This window comes from Carassius auratus, unplaced genomic scaffold (genome assembly GCF_003368295.1).
Source record: "Carassius auratus strain Wakin unplaced genomic scaffold, ASM336829v1 scaf_tig00216727, whole genome shotgun sequence".
NCBI classification, from domain to species: Eukaryota; Metazoa; Chordata; class Actinopteri; order Cypriniformes; family Cyprinidae; genus Carassius; species Carassius auratus.
In genome coordinates this window covers 264,409-282,612 of record NW_020528709.1, presented here as the reverse complement: position 1 = coordinate 282,612, position 18,204 = coordinate 264,409, and the positions used below count along the sequence as shown (strand labels likewise).

The following is an 18,204-nucleotide window of genomic DNA, read 5'->3' as shown; positions in this document are numbered from 1 at the left end:
TAAAAAAAGTATCTCAAGTGTGGAGCGTTAGATAAACATCATACGATTTGTTTCGTCACCTCACTTAAGTGAAAAAAGTAGCTAATCGACTGCATGATTCAATAATGCCTTTATTTCGAATTGCATTATACTTTTTTTAAACCATTGTTGTTGCCTATATCGGTGCGTTCGGCCGAAAAATAAGTAAATCGTAACACAGTAAACCCCTTTTACATTCAGCATCAGAGGAGCATATAAACATAATGATTAGCATCTTGGTCTACTCTAGGAGATAACATCGTCATCAAACCTGGTCTGTCTAACACCGAAAGACGTTAACGTTAGTACCAAACACTTCTTGCACTGCAACAACTCGCTAATTGAAAAAACATCTATATAAAATAGATCAACTTACCGTGTGCTTTTTTTTCGTTGAAAAACAGAAGCTAGCTATTCTTGGTCCTCGTTGAGAAGCATTGCGACACAATCATGAGAATTTACTAAACTGAAAGATTATGATTTGAATTTGTGAGTGACAGACAAGTAGAAGGGTGGGGGCACACTGGGGGGTCAATCAGTTTTCAGGAGGGGCCAGTGCCCCCATGACCCCTCCCCTGGCTACGCCACTGGGGATGGGTGATATCATATGACAATATCGTAGATTCGTAGCGATGGTATAAACTGTGAATGGATGGAACCTTTTCTAAATCTTTTACATAGGACTTTCCGCTTTCTCTTTAGCTTTGTATTTTTTTCAGTACACTTCTTAAACCCTAACCAAATAATCAAGTTAAAACCAGTAAACTTTAAATTGTGACTTGTGACATTAGAACAAAACATATTAATATGATAACATATGTATAACACTAAATTGAACAATACTGTGTTATATATATTTTGTAATTCATTATTTTATTTCAATTAACGATTGTATTAAACACCTACCATTACTTTATTCATTATTTCTGCTATGCAGGCTCATTTTGTAAATGTAATCATTTTAAATTAAACATGGTGCTTTATGAAAATGTAACTGGACACATTGTGTCCAGTTACATTTCCAAATTGTGATTGTGTTTACCCATCTATGCAAATGTTGTTTTATGTAGAGATGAAATAATTAGGTTAATCATTGTCTGTCTACATCAGTTTATTGTAGTGATTGTGTGCAAAAAAATTGTGCCAAATGATTTCTAATTTTTTTTTTTTTATTATTTTAGATAAACTTTATATTTTCTAATTATGTATATAGAAACAAATAAACTTTACATTAAACAAATATAAAAGTTACTATACTACTTGCGTAAAAAAAAAAGCATGAAAAGAGTTTGAAATTCAGTTTTTGCTGTGGTATCAAAACTGATATTGATACTTGTGAAACCATGCCATATATTGTTACTGTAAAGTAAAATTAAGATTTTGGTCATATCACCCATCGAAATTCCATCAACTAGTTAGGTCAGCAATATTGGATGGCAGATACTTTAAAATTTTGAAACAAACAGAATCAGAATAAAAATCAGAAAGAGCTTTATTGCCAAGTATGCTTACGCATACAAGGAATGTGTTTTAGTGACATAAGCTTCCAGTACACAGAGACAACAACACACAGACAAAAAAAAGAGAGATTTACAAATTGGCAAATAAATAAGTGTATAAACAATTGTGCTATAAATGATAATGGAATAGGATTGAGTAAGATGCAGGAATGTTCTAGGATGGAGGGTTAACAAATAAATATAAGGATATTGCACGTTTATAAGCATAACTAGGGAACATTTAACTGTTCATGAGGTAGATTGCCTGGGGGAATAAACTGTTCTTGTGCCTTGCTGTTCTGGTATTTGCGGCTCTGAGGCGCCGGCCAGATGGCAAAAGTTCAAAGATGGGGTGACTTGGATGTGAGGGATCCAGAGTGATTTTCTGAGCCCTTTTCCTCACTCTGGATGTATACAGTTCTTGAAGGGTGGGCAGGGGAGCACCAATAATCCTTTCAGCATTTCTAACAGTTCTCTGTAGTCTTCTGATGTCTGATTTTGTTGCTGAACCAAACCAGACAGTTATTAAAGTACACAGGAAAGACTCAATGACGGCTGAATAGAACTGTTTTAGCAGCTCCTGTGGCAAGTTAAACTTCCTCAGCTGGCGAAGGAAATACAACCTTTGCTGGGCCTTTTCGCAATGGAGTCAATGTGATTGTCCAACTTCAGGTCCTGAGAGATGGTGGTTCCCAGGAATCTGAATGACTCCACTGCAGTCACAGTGCTGTTCATGATAGTGAGTGGGGAAAGTGCAGGGGGGTTTCTCCTAAAGTCCACGATCATCTCCACTGTTTTGAGCATGTTCAGCTCCAGGTTGTTAAGACTGCACCAGACAGCCAGCTGCTCAACCTCTTGTCTGTAAGCAGACTCATCACCGTCCTGGATGAGGCCGATGACTGTAGTGTCGTCTGCAAACTTTAGGAGCTTGACAGAGGGGTCTTTAGAGGTGCAGTCGTTGGTGTACAGGGAGAAGAGCAGAGGGTAGAGAACACATCCCTGAGGGGCGCCAGTGTTGGTGGAGCAGCTGTTTAATGTGAATTTCCCCAGTCTCACTAACTGTTGCCTATCTGTCAGAAAGCTGGTGATCCACTGACAGATAGAGCTAGGAACAGAGAGCTGGGTCAGTTTGGTCTGAAGGGCTGTTGGGATGATGGTGTTGAAAGCCGAACTAAAGTCCACAAATAGGATCATCACATAAGTCCCTGTTTTGTCCAGATGTTGCAGGATGAAGTGTAATCCCATGTTGATTGCATCATCCACGGACCTGTTTGCTCGGTAAGCAAACTGCAGGGGGTCCAATAAGGGTCCAGTGATGTCCTTCAGATAAGCCAGAACCAGTTTTTCAAATGACTTCATGACGACAGACGTTAGAGCCACAGGTCTGTAGTTGTTAAGTTCTGCTATCTTGGGTTTCTTTGGGATGGGGATGATGCTGGAGCGTTTGAAGCAGGAAGGCACTTCCCACTACTCCAGGGATCTGTTGATGATCTGTGAAAATATGGGGGCCAGCTGGTCAGCACAGGTTTTCAGACAGGCTGGTGTAACACCATCTGTGCCTGGTGCTTTTTTTCTTTTGTTCTTCTTGAAGACCTGGCGCACATCATCTTCACAGATTTGAAGAGCAGGAGGTGTGGAGGGGAGGATTGCAGGATGTGTTAATGGTTGTGTAGGGAGATGGTCAGAATGGGTGTTGGGGGTTTCAAATCTGCAATAAAACTCATTCAGGTCGTTAGCAAGTCGTTGATTAGCCTCTTAGGCTCTTAGACCTCTTGACACTGAAGTTGAGTCGTTGGAAGTAAACTCGTCTTCCAACTTTTTAGCGTAGGTCTTTTTAGCCGCTTTAATCTCTTTGTTCAGTGTGTTCCTGGCCTGATTGTACAAGACCCTGTCCCCATTTCTGTAGGCATCCTCTCTGGCCTGACGAAGATGTCTGAGTTTTACTGTAAACCATGGCTTATCATTGTTGAATGTTCAAAATACAAAATACTGTATTTGTATTTAAATACATTTTTCCAGACAGTATTTTGTATTTGTATTTTAAAAACATTTCCATGTGTTTATGCCCATCTCTGCAACTAGTGGACTCTTTTGTCTTAACATTTCACCTTCCACATGTATGTATGCTGTCTGTGGTCCCTCCTGAAGACATAAATTATGTTATGTGGACCATCAAGGAAAATCAAGCTAAAAAAAAATAAAAAATTTAAATAAATAAATGTCCTTTCATTCAACTGCATTTATTTTTATGAAGCATATTAACGTGTAAATATAGTTCCCTTTCAGTCGCGTTGGTGATGATAGACCAATCCACTTCAAGTATTCAATGAGCCAATGCACATTGGCATGTGATTAGTGCATCCAGCTGCCGTTGTTCACTGCGTGAGTATAAGAGGCAGCAGGTGCACCACATTCATTCATTATTTCACTTCTGAGGCGAGCAGTAGTGCTCTCTACTACTGTGTTGCAAAGCAGAGAGTCAGCAAGTGTGGACATTACGGCACAGCAGTGGTGGTCAAAGTAGCACTGCGGCAACAATCATCTTTGTGCAGACAGCCACATCAGGACTGTGCTGTGACCAGCTTCAGCACAAAGAGTATTTCTCTAAAAGAACAACATGGGTGATCATGTCTTTTTAAAGATGTCTTATCACTCATGCGTTTCTGGGTATGGTTACTACAGTCGTGGCCAAAAGTTTTGAGAATTACATAAATATTTGTTTTCAAAAAGTTTGCTGCTAAACTGCTTTTTGATCTTTGTTTCAGTTGTTTCTGTGATGTACTGAAATATAATTAGAAGCACTTCATACATTTCAAAGGATTTTATCGACAATTACATGACATTTATGCAAAGAGTCAGTATTTGCAGTGTTGGCCCTTCTTTTTCAGGACCTCTGCAATTCGACTGGGCATGCTCTCAATCACCTTCTGGGCCAAATCCTGACTGATAGCAACCCATTCTTTCATAATCACTTCTTGGAGTTTATCAGAATTAGTGGGTTTTTGTTTGTCCACCTGCCTCTTGAGGATTGACCACAAATTCTCAATGGGATTAAGATCTGGGGAGTTTCCAGGACATGGACCCAAAATTTCAACATTCTGGTCCCCGAGCCACTTAGTTATCACTTTTGCCTTATGGCACGGTGCTCCATCGTGCTGGAAAATGCATTGTTCTTCACCAAACTGTTGTTGGATTGTTGGAAGAAGTTGCTGTTGGAGGGTGTTTTGGTACCATTCTTTATTCATGGCTGTGTCTTTGGGCAGAATTGTGAGTGAGCCCACTCCCTTGGATGAGAAGCAACCCGACACATGAATGGTGTCAGGATGCTTTACTGTTGGCATGACACAGGACTGATGGTAGTGCTCACCTTTTCTTCTCCGGACAAGCCTTTTTTCCATATGCCCCAAACAATCGGAAAGGGGCTTCATCGGAGAATATGACTTTGCCCCAGTACTCAGCAGTCCATTCACTATACTTTCTGCAGAAGATCAATCTATCCCTGATGTTTTTTTTGAAGAGAAGTGGCTTCTTTGCTGCTCTTCTTGACCCCAGGCCATCTTCCAAAAGTCTTCGCCTCACTGTGCATGCAGATGTGCTCACACCTGCCTGCTGCCATTCATGAGCAAGCTGGTGGCACTCCGATCCCGCAGCTGAATCCTCTTTAGGAGATGATCCTGGCGCTTGCTGGACTTTCTTAGACGCCCTGAAGTCTTCTTTACAAGAATTGAACCTCTTTCCTTGAAGTTCTTCATGAGCCTATAAATTGTTGATTTAGGTGCAATCTTAGTAGCCACAATATCCTTGCCTGTGAAGCCATTTTTATGCAACGCAATGATGGCTGCATGCGTTTCTTTGCAGGTTACCATGGTTAACAATGGGAGAACAATGATTTCAAGCATCACCCTCCTTTTAACATGTCAAGTCTGCCATTCTAACCCAATCAGCCTGACATAATGATCTCCAGCCTTGTGCTCGTCAACATTCTCACCTGAGTTAACAAGACGATTACTGAAATGATCTCAGCAGGTTCTTTAATGACAGCAATGAAATGCAGTGAAAAGGTTTTTTTGAGATTAAGTTAATTTTCATGGCAAAGAAGGACTATGCAATTCATCTGATCACTCTTCATAATATTCTGGAGTATATGCAAATTGCTGTTATAAAATCTTTTCCAATTTCCAATATCTACTCATTTCTCAAAACTTTTGGCCACGACTGTATTTGGTGCCTTGTGACGGTCACTGTCTCACATGTTTGGGCATTGAGCACACTGAGCAAGCATTCATGGACATTCATTCATGGCACATGATCTATTTGTGGGGACGATCTATTTGTGGGGACATGACCATCTCGGCGTTGCATGAAAGACTCTTTTGTCAAACGCTGTGGGGTCCCTCTGCCTTTGCTGCGATCCAGTGTTTGTCATGGTGATGATTTCTCCAGAAGGAGTTTGTCACCCCTCAAGCACTCCACTCCACTCATCTACAGTGTGGAGGGAGTGTCCATTTCTTTCGGTTCTTTCAAATCCTGAGGTGTGACATGGCATTAAAATTATACTGGCCTGCAACAGAACCTTCAAGCCCCTTGGTAAGTTCCTTCGTTTCTTTGTGCAGGAGTTGCCATGAAACTGGTATCCAGGCATGCTGTGGTAATCACGGATGCCTCGGACACCAGCTGGGGGACCACATGCAATATTCACGCAGTCTCAGGAGTTTGGACAGGTCCCCGACTGCATTAGCATATCAACTGCCTCGAGTTGCTAGCAGTAGTCCTTGCCCTCTGACTACGCAATGTGTTCTCTTCCAAATGAAAGGGCATGCTTTCCCAGTGTTATCCAAGTCCTTCTTCTGGGTTGCGAGGAACAACTGTAGTCAACTGTGTAGAGCCCTGCCCTATCGTCTGCCTTATAAGAAGGATCGGGAGGCCTACACAGGGCACTGGAGGGGGCAGCACCTGTGGCGTGTTGGTCGGGATCCCAATTCGTCGGTCATCACCGACGTGACATCAAGAGTGACCGAATGAAAGGTAAACATCTCAGTGTTTATGTATGTAACCCTCGTTCCCTGAAGGAGGGAACGGAGACGTCATGTCCGGTTGCCACAGTTCCTGTACCACCACTGAGCTTCCATGATCACCGCTGTTGGGGGTTCGATGCTTTGCTCAAGGTCGTGCTATTGCTGGCCCGAGATTCAAACCCACAACCCTAGGGTTAGGAGTCATAATCTCTATCTACTAGGCCACGAGTGGTTTACACGTATTTATATATGCACAAACTGAACATGATTCACAGACATTTAATGGAATAATGAGTCCTTGAAAAAGGAGGGGTCAATATCAAAAGTTTCAGTGAGTATCTTGTGTGGCCACCAGCTGCTTTAAGTTCTACAATGTTTCTCATCCTCACGGACTGCACTAGATGTTCCAGTACTTGCTGTGAGACGTTACCATACTCTTCAACCATGGCATTGGCAAGTTCCTGGACATTTCTCAGGGATACAAAGTTACTCCTGCTTTGGAACTATAAGGATATAGGATATCTCTTGTTCTTTTTGTCTTCCTGTAGTACTGTCTTAAGCAGCTTACATTATGGACATAGCAGTTTATCACTCTGGTCAAATCTGCAGTCATCATGCTTTCCTGCAGCAGATCTATGCCATGTTCAAGCAGGTGGACAAGGACTCTGAGCATCTTTCCTCTGACATTTCAGTGACAGAGTCAGTACAATGGTCTCTTTAATATCCTATGTATCCTTTAGTATCCTACCTGTAAACTGTTAGTGTCCTAGGGACTGTTCCATATGTGAAATAATTGTTTATGGCTTATTGAACATACATGGAAAAAGTCTGTAAATCTTATTTGGATTTCACAAAATTATAAGTACAGTATCCTTCAAAAGGAATGTATCTTCTTCACAACATACATGGGTTGCATTCCATATGGGAAAGACAAAGTAAGACGTATCTAGTTATTTTCAGGATTGTATATATGTTTGTGTCTTCAAGATGAAAACCCCAAATGTCCTCTGTTCTCTATATAAATCACATACATTCCAAACATTAATTCCATACATTATGAAATTAAGAAACCTATTTCAACTATATTTTTATTATATATATATATATATATATATATATATATATATATATATATATATATATATATATATATATATATATATATATATGAGAGAGAGAGAATGAGAGAGAGAGACCTAATGCATGTTTATTTGCAGAGGTTTATGAAGCAAGTACAGGTTACAGAAACCATGATATTATTAAGGAAACATTCATATACAAAAAAAAAAAAAAAAAATGTACAGACTTGTTAAACTGTATCTAAAACTGTTATCCATGTTTGTCTAGTTTGATCATGGATTATTTAATTATTTGGGAAAATGACAAAGTTATTATAAAATAAGGAGCATTCATACATAAACACACGGTAAGATCATCTGGAACACAGGTGGGATTAAATGATAAACATGTATTTTAGAAGCCCTCCCCAGATATATGAGGTACTGTATTCTCAAGTTTAAAACTTAGGTTTGAATGGGATTTAATAGGGCCACTTCCCCTACTTTCATAGTTAGGGGTTGTGTACATGTTTGTGTGTATCTGTATGTCAAAGTGTGTATGTTTTTGCTAAGCGTGCTCATTCTGTTCAATATTTGCAACAAGTCCCTTTGTATCAATAGTGGCAGGAGACCGTATCAGGTCAGAATTTATGTAGAGTCTGTTGTCAAACGTACATTCTCCAATCACAGGCCTAGGGATTCTCTTAAAAAACAAAAATGTGGCAAGCCCTGCAATAGCAATTATGACCAAGACAACCCCTACTGCAATACCAGTAGAGCCATGAGGGGCCTCTTCCACCACAGTGACTGCAATGCAAAAACAGAAATTAGTAGCAAGATTAAAATGTCTAGAATACAAATTTACTACTATTTTATATTTAGGGCTGTCAAAAATGTATAAGAATTTTGAGATGTTAAATATCTATTTGGTTTATGTATGTATGTATGTGTATATATATATATATATATATATATATATATATATATATATATATATATATATATATATATATATATATATAAGTGAACCTTGCTGGCATTGTTGAGGCCAAGCAAATGTGCTTGCAAGAGACTGTGCCTGTCAAAGACAATCTTCACATGCGAGGACATACTTTGATATAAGTGTGTGTGTGTGTGGCCCACAACTTTATTTAAATGTTTTCTATTTCAGGTATAGAAATGCATACTCATGGAGCTACACTGTTTAATAAAGCCTTTTAGACAGACTGGCACTGTGATAAATAAATAAATAAATAAATAAAACCTTTTAAACTAAACATTTCTATATAATGGGAGATATATGCAGATGTATGCAGGGATAATTTCCATCACACTCACCCAATTGTTTCATGTTGTTAGATTTTTCAATAGATCTCAACAAACTGATGGTGACAAGACCTTTGTTTCACATTTAATGGAGGGCTGCTAAGATCTATCAGAAATACAACATACTAATAGAATAGTTAACTTTTTAGGGGTCAAGCCAGAAGGGGCGAAGAGCCCAATTGTTCCCCTGAGGATTATTATTATTATTATTATTAGGGCTCAAGCCCTAAGGGGCGAAGAAAGAAATACGAGAGATGAATCACCGCTGTGATCACAAGCGTGTGGAGTCACGAGATCATAACAAACAAATTTATTCTTTTTTCTGTAGCTTTTAAAAATAAAATATTACAGCAATATCACACAATCCACGAATTAGATCACACCAAGAGCTAAATTCAGATGTTTGTGATTGTAATGTGTGAAAATGAAATATTCGCGGCAGCCTCTCTGACACTATCTGAAATCACCGCCTCCGATCAGTGCGTGCAGTGTCACAAGAACAAAATTATTCTTGTTTAAGAGCTTTTTAAAATAAAACATTACAGCGAAAGCACACAATTATAAAAGAACAACAGCTAAATTCAGATGTTTATTAGCTGTTTAAGTGCGCAAATTAAATACTATTTAACAGATTATTTCAAAATACATAATATCTTGGAGAATATGAACGAAAACTATGGAAGCATATGGTTATCAATATTCTATTTGGAATGTAATTTGCAAAATGACAATGCAATATGTAAAATGGAAATGCATTTCTGTATTTACCTTTACATTTTCCAATACATTTGTGCAACGTATGGTGCAAAATGAAAATGAAAATTAAATTACATAATTTTCATTTGATATTTCACACACTAGTTTTAATATGTAAAATGAATACTAATTTTAACGCTTTATAAGTTGCAAAACTAAAATGAAAATGTATTACAGAAATGATTAGATATGTATAACATGTTCAATCAAAAACTGTGGCAAAATTATCATCCAAATGCTATTTTTCTTAATTGCATTAACACTCACAGTCAAGACACGTACGATTGCATTTTCATTCAATATCCCGCAATGAATGTATGAAAAAAATGTGCACATTGAAAATCCATTCCGAGCCGATGAAGTCTCCGCCCCCTCATGCACCGTCAATCACTGCGTGAACAAGGCGTGGCTTCCAGAAGGTCAAGAGACTCAATACTCAAGAAGAGGATTCAAGTGAAAGAACATGGACAAGACAGTTGTTCAGTGTACTTTTTGATCATTTCGGTTTATGGCTTCAATATTTCATTCGCACTTGTGGAGCTGAAATGCTGCTTTCATTTGATTGGTCAAATCGCTCCGCCTTCAGCTCAGTCTTTTCATTCTTTCAGACAGAATAAGAGTCAGTGCGAGTGAAGCACTGTAATGTCTGAAACCACCGCTCACTGTTAATTAGTATAATATTTGAATCAGATGTAGCTGGGCACATAATTCGTGCTGCTGCGACATGCAAGAGACCCCGTTAAATTATTTCTAGGTTATAGTTTTGTATTAATATTGTCCCACTGATAAAAACAATGCAAATAGTTCTGTCTCCTTGGATAACAGTGAAGTGGAAATAAATATAGTTACATTTATGAAATAAAATTAAATACGATTTTTTGGCAAGGTAAGGCTGGCCAGTTATAGAGCAACGCGAGTCAGACGAGTCTGAAGATCTGAGCTGAATTTGGTGAAACATTAAAGTCCTAGTCTGTGTCAATTACTCTCATAATAAATAATAATAATAATGTTACCAGTATTTTTCGGACTATAAGTCACACCTAAGTATAAGTTGCATCAGTCCAAAAAAAAACATATATAAGTCGCAATGGACTAAGTCGCATTTATTCAGAACCAAGAGAAAACATTACCGTCTACAGCCGCGAGAGGGCGCTCTATGTTTTCAGTGTAGATTACAGAAGCACTGAGCAGCATAGAGCGCCTTCTCTCAGCTGTAGGCTGTACAGCTTGGTTCATTTCTCTTGGTTCATGTCAAATGAATTTTGATAAATAAGTCGCACCTGATTGTAAGTCGCAGGACCAGCCAAACTATGAAAAGAAGTGCGACTTATAATCCGGAAAATACGGTAAATATATGTTGTCTTTCTCAAGCCCAACAAAGAAGACTAAAAAGAGAAACATCATTCAATTTAGTATGTAATAAAACGAATATTACTCATTTATTTAAGTAAATGTAACTATATTAATTTTCACAAATATTTATTAATGTCATACACGCACATACCTAGTGCCTTATGACTTAAAATATCTATTATTGATTTTTATTTCCACTTCACTTTAATCCAAAGAGACAGAACTATTTGCACTGTATTTATCAGTGGGACAATATTCATACAATACTACAACCTAGAAATAATTTGCAGGTCTCAGCAGCACGAATTATGTGCCCAGCTACATTTGATTCAAATATTATGCTAATTAACAGTGAGCGGTGGTTTCAGACATTACAGTGCCGCACTCGCACTGACTCTTATTCTGTCTGAAAAAATGAAAATACCGAGCTGAAGGCGGATCGATTCGACCAATCAGATGAAAGCAGAGTTTCAGCTCCGCCCACAAGTGCGAATTAAATATTGAAGCCATAAACCAAAATTATCCAAAAGTACACTGAATAACTGGCTTTGTCCATGTTCTCTCACTTGAATCCTCTTCTTGAGTAATGAGTCTCTTGACCTTCTGCAAGCCACGCCTTGTTCACGCAGTGATTGACGTGGCGCGAGGGGGTGGAGACGTGATCTGCTCAGAATGCATTTTCAGTGAGCACATTGAATTTTGCTACATTCATTGCGGGACACTGAATGAAAATGCAATCGTAAGTGTCTTGACTGTGAGTGTTAATGCAATTAAGAAAAATAGCATTTGAATATATAAAAAAACAGAAAATCATTCGTCTTGTTTTTTTTTATGTATGTATAATATTATTATTATTATTATTATTATTATTATTATTATTATTATTATTATTTTGATCTAACAAGAATTAATCTATATTTAATTAAATCATTGATATTTTATTTTACATTTGTCAATTTCTACATCTAAACACCTAAAAACCTTTTTTTTATCCTAAAACCCAATTTATCTGGTGTCCACACTTTTATTTTCATAATAAACTTGTTTGTTAGATTATAGACAGTTACAGTGGTCTATAATAAATATTAACAGGTTTTATTCAAGCTGTTTAGAATGATTGAAGTAGGCTATTTTTTTTAAATGTAACTCCTAAAAAAATAAAAAAATAAAAAACTTTAGAAAACAATTACTGTTGTACTTTTTTATACATTTTGTATAATTCCATAGTTAATGTATTATAATTGTAAAAATAAAAATAAGTCACTCATATATAAATCTCTTAGGCCTTATCCTTTTCTGACAGTTTTAGGGATTTAAAAAAAAATCTTAAAAATCCTTATTTGCGCTGCAAATAATAAATTAAAACTCATTTGTTACTGACCTATGACATCCTGTGAAATGGCATTTATCCAAATTTACATAATCTCATGGATGTAACAGTAAAACTGTTCAGCTCACAAATGAAGACTAGGCTGTAATGCAAGCAGAACTTTCACAAATGCTTATAGGTCAATAAAATCATTACAAAACACTTAGAAATCATTAATGGATTTGATAAAACTGTAAAATAATGTCGTCTTATTTGTTAACATTAGTTGATGCATTGGTAACACTTTATAATAACTGCACTTATTAGTAAATAGTCAGTTCAGGCTTTATAAAGTCTTGTCCCAACATTAATAGTCATTAGTAAGCAGCTCATAAATACAGCTATAAATAACTTGTTCTTGGTTTATAAGCACATTTATTACAAAGGAGAGTAAAGGGTCAGTTATCTTCCTAAGAAAAATAAAAATAAACAAACAAAACACAGATTTTTTATAATAATTATTCTTTAAATGTTTTCCATATGATGGTGAAATAACTTTGATGAAGAGATGTTTTTTGTGTTTTTTTTGTTTTGTTTGGTTTTTTTTTTTTTTTTTTTACAGTGGATTCTAATCTTCAAAAATGACCTTGTTGTATGATTTTTGAGTTCACCCTTCAGATTAGACTATAGAACTGTAGTGTTACTTGTTTAGGATTCACAATGTTATTTACTTTTAATTTATGTCATTATGTCCTTTTTGAGCAATCTTCTTTTACATATATTAGACCAAAATGTCAAGTTTGCATAGGAAAAGCAGTTATTATATCAGCAAACAGAAAATTGGATTACAAATGAACAAACTAAGCTATAAGTATTAATGTGTCAAAAAGTGTTAAATTGTGATTAGATTTTGTAGAGAAACTGAGCAAAGGTAACCTCCCTTAAAACACAGTACAATTGACCGGAAATGACTGAGCTGGCTTATCTAAAACCAGGAAATAATTGTGCATATGTTCAGTTGATAGAGCATTAGCAATTGCTCTAGAATATATTTGATACAATATTTTTTTCATTTTTTTTCTCTTTTTACATTACAAAAAACAGAACTTTATTACATTTATTGCATGAAATGAACTGTATTATACACCTCAAAGGGAATTGAGTTACGATATCAAATTCTACATATTGTTTGATGTTTTATTGTTCTGTGTTGTTATCGAATTGTATTTGTATTTGCTATTATTATTGTTACAGTAAAGTGTTATTTTTATATTAAACTTTTGGTTTCCTGTATACACTTTATATGGTTCTCCTCACTCCTTTCGAGTCTAGAACTGGTCCAGTGGATATTTACATTGGAGGACACAAGTGCTACATTGTGTGTGTGTGTTTGTGTGTGGGTGTGAGTGTGCGTATGTGTATGATCAATCCATTATCAGCATTTTTGCACTAATGCTGTGTGCTGCACTAATCACCTCTCATGTTGTTTACAATGTTACTGAAGGTTGTGCATCATACAATAAACAATGTCTACATCAGGGTGATTTTAAGCAAACTGCAAGTACTATTTGTTCATAAAACAAATAAAATGGAAAAGTGTACCTTTAAAATAATAATAATAATAATAAAAAATAGAAATCCCATATAGACATTCACCCAACTGGATCCCATTAAAATCCTATAGGACTGATCCTACAGGATATTTATATCTTGTCCTACAAGACCATTCCTATCAGAATCCTATAGGCACGGTTCAAAAATATGATAGAAATTCCAATTAGAATCCTGTACAGTTTTCTTATTGGAATCCTTTAGGGTTTTTTGACAAGGGATTTCTTGCTGAAATAGGTGCAAATTGATCTTAAGCAGTAAAGATAAGACACATCTTTTCTTTTGTGATTTTCTTGGTGTGATCTAACGAATAACCTACGTACTACTGGGACTTCATTCAAATCCGTTATCATTCTCTTCAGTAACTGTGTGTGTATGTATGTATGCATGTATGTATGTGTGTATTTGTATGTGTATGTGTCCATTAGGTTTTAGATCCATGTAATAGAATAGCTCAATAAATTCTTGTTCCATTTATAAACAAGTATTTTCTTGTGTGGTGTATTTTAAGATTAAACTTTCCCCAGATCTGCGCTACCTAGCTCGTAATGTATAAATTATAAACCTGTTTGTATTCTAATTATCCATGAAGTAATATAAACAGAAGTGTAAAGATATACTGATTTTAACGTTCGCTGGAAGAACCATTGATGAAGTATAAACTAATTAAATTGGGAATCAGTTCAAATAAAGCAATTTGAATCTTTAGACCTTATTCTTAAAAGAAATGAGCTAATTGTTTCCATACAGTGTTATTCTTGTTTAATTTGAAAAACTATAAAAGCCCCACGGTACCAGGTAATACCTGTAGCAGTGGATCTGAGATCTGTCGAAACACAACTGTGCTACAAATGTGAAAAATATCCAGGGCATTGTCACGCTGTCAGTCTCTGTTTTCCTGGGTGTCCCCTAGTTAGCTCACTTCTCCTTAGGCACTTCACCATAGGCACTTTAATTCCGCTAGTCTGGTCATGTTGTCACAGTAATTGCACTCCAATTAAATCGCACAGGTGCTGACAATCCTTTGTCATTAGTCTCCCTATATAGAGCTGTCTTTCTCTGTTGTCTGTATGGAGTCCTTACCCTATGTGTGTATTGTGCTCGTCTCCCGAGTCTTCACTTTACCTCCTTGCTTCCTCCGAGTTCCCGTTCCATCCGGTTTCCTCTTTCATTTTTGGTTTTATTTGTCTCTCATGACTGTTTATTTTGTATGTTACCTTTTGTTACAATAAACCATACTTGCATTTGGATCCTGCCCTCACCTTGTGTTTTTCCAAAAACCCACCGTCACAGAAGGACTCCATCCACATTGGATCCAGCAGTATGTTAAATACCATTCCCTCCCCAGCCAGCAAGAGGGAGAGAAATGGTTTCGAGGGCTCTCACCTAGTGGTGTTCCGGGGGACCAGGGGAGGTCGATCCGGAGCAAGTGGTCGAGAGGAGGTCCGGCAGCGATCGCCACTGTGGGCTCCCGTCGAACCGGGATTCGGTTGGGGACTGCCATTTCCCCAGGAGGTCCCGAGAGGAGAGGGGAGACAGGATGGCCACCAGCCCAGCGCCACAGCACAAGATGGCCGCCAGCTCAGCGCCACAGCACAAGATGGCCGCCAGCTCAGCGCCTACGCCCAAGATGGCAGCAGTGACATTTTTGGAGTATTTCTCTAATCTATCTAAGATCCTAGAGATTCCCAAGATGGTTCACGTCATGGATGCTGAGCCAGCGTCTCAGCCCAAGATGGCAACCAGCCCAGTGCGACAGCCCAAGATGGCCGCCAGCCCAGAGCAACAGCACAAGATGGCCGACTCAACGCCTGAGTCTCCAGACAGGGTGCCACCGACTCGCCATCATAGAGGGCGGAGGAGGAGGAGACAGGCGTCTACCGCTCCTCAAAGTCCGGAAGACGTTCCCAAGCAGCCCACTGTCGTCCCGGAGGACGTTCCCGAGTGGGCAGCTGCCGTCCCCGATGCTGGTGTCCGATGCTGTTCCGGAGACTGAGGCTGTTCCCGAGGCGGTGCCCGAGGCTGTTCCCGAGGCGGTGCCCGAGGCTGTTCCCGAGGCGGTGCCCGATGCTGTTCGAGAGGCCGAGGCGGTGCCCGACGCTGTTCCCGAGGAGGTGCTCGCTGCTGTTCCGGAGGCTGAGGCGGTGCCCGCTGCTGTTCCGGAGGCAGAGGTGGTGCCCGCTGTTGTTCTGGAGGCCAAGGCGGTGACCGAGGCCGTTCCCGATGTGGTGACTGAGGCGGTGCCCGAGGCCGTTCCAGAGGCAGTGCCCGAAGCAGAGGTGTCTCACGTCTCCACAGGCAGTCTTAAGTCAAGTCAGGTGCCCATTGACTGTTCAGAGTTGAGTCAGTTCCCGGTTGACCCTGCGGAGTCGAGTCAGGTGTTCGTGGACCTTCCAGAGCTAGGGTTAGTCACCGATGACCTTCCAGAGTCAGGGCTAGTCACAGATGGCTTTCCAGAGTCAGGGCTAGTCACAGATGGCTTTCCAGAGTCAGGGCTAGTCACAGATGGCTTTCCAGAGTCAGGGCTAGTCACAGATGGCTTTCCAGAGTCAGGGCTAGTCACAGATGGCTTTCCAGAGTCAGGGCTAGTCACAGATGGCTTTCCAGAGTCAGGGCTAGTCACAGATGGCCTTCCAGAGTCAGGGCTAGTCACCGATGGCCTTCCAGAGTCAGGGCTTGTCACTATTGACCTTTCAGAGTCGAGTCAGGTTCCCATGAACTCTCCAGAGACAAGGCTAGTCACCGGTGATCTTCGAGGACTGAGTCAAGTCATCGGTGATCTTCGTCCTCCCATGGGGTCGGCCACAAGAATGTGGTGGTCTTCCGCTCCACCCTGGGGGACTCCGGCCTCGACCGCGAGGACGTGGTGGTCTTCCGCTCCGCCCTGGGGGAATCTGGCCTTGACTACGAGGATGTGGTGGTCTTCCGCTCCGCCCTGGGGGGGCTTCTGCCTTGACCACATGGGTGTGATGGCCCTCTGTTCCGCCCGGGTGGTAATCACCTAATGTCCTCCATTTACCCATGTTTTTGTTTTCATTTGTTTTTCTATTTTCCTCCTTTGGACCTGACCCTCCGTCCCTCCCCTTTGTTTTTCCTCCGCCAGTCCACCACCCTCCTGGTCTCCTTGTTTTGTATTTCACCTCTCCTGCTTCTGCCTCGCCATTCCATCTGGTTGTTCCGTCTCTGTTTTCTGACCCTCCGTCCCTCCCCCTAGTCCGGCGCCGCTTCACCTCCCTCCTACCTCTTTTTCTGTTGGGTTTTCCGGGGTTTCAGGTGGAGCATCTGGGAGCTGCTCCGTAGGGGAGGGGGTAATGTCACGCTGTCAGTCTCGGTTTTCCTGGGTGTCCCCTAGTGAGCTCACTTCTCCTTAGGCACTTCACCATAGGCACTTTAATTCCGCTAGTCTGGTCATGTCGTCACCGTAATTGCAATCCAATTAAATCGCACAGGTGCTGACAATCCTTTGTCATTAGTCTCCCTATATAGAGCTGTCTTTCTCTGTTGTCTGTATGGAGTCCTTACCCTATGTGTATATTGTGCTCGTCTCCCGAGTCTTCACTTTACCTTCTCGCTTCCTCCGAGTTCCCGTTCCATCCGGTTTCCTCTTTCATTTTTGGTTTTATTTGTCTCTCATGACTGTTTATTTGGTATGTTACCTTTTGTTACAATAAACCATACTTGCATTTGGATCCTGCCCTCACCTTGTGTTTTTCCCAAAACCCACCGTCACAGGCATACAATGTATGCATTATTTGTTTTTAACTCGGTTACAGTTCAAATATACCTGAACCAGCTTATCACGGAGTTCAGGATTACTTGAAATTTACTGGCAGATGTGTAGGAGCAGGCTTGGAACTCATCTATCACAAAGAGATAAACCATTTATTATTATCAAATACTTTATTTTCTTTACATAGCGTTTGTTCACACTTGTCATGGTTTGATTAAAACAAACTCAGGTGTGATTGTTATCTTAAAGTGGTTAATTTGAGTAAGTGTGAGCACTGTCATCTGAAACCTGGTGCACACCAAATAAGTGGACTGAGGCAGATAAAAAGATGGGTCTCGGTCAGCTTCCAAACAAACTCTGTTGCAGTTCAAATTAAATATGAAGCAACACTGACCCAATACTTCTAAACTAACCAAACACAGGATGTAATGATAATATTCGATGCTATGCAAGATGATTTGACAATACAGAACGAGCAGTGTATCCAAAACAAAATGAGCAGAAGGCATTGACAGTTTACAGCAGTGAC

The 18,204-nt window shown here is 39.5% G+C and overlaps 1 protein-coding gene across 1 annotated transcript in view; it reads right to left on the bottom strand.

Annotated features, from left to right (window-relative positions):
• Positions 1-7,717: 7,717 nt before the first annotated feature.
• Positions 7,718-18,204, bottom strand: part of mrc1a (mannose receptor, C type 1a) — a 183,401-nt gene continuing 172,914 nt past the window's right edge. Inside the window, exon 30 of the mRNA XM_026263927.1 lies at positions 7,718-8,397. Within this exon, the coding sequence (XP_026119712.1) occupies positions 8,159-8,397 (239 nt within the window). The 3' untranslated portion in view covers positions 7,718-8,158. The remainder of the gene's footprint in view (positions 8,398-18,204) is intronic.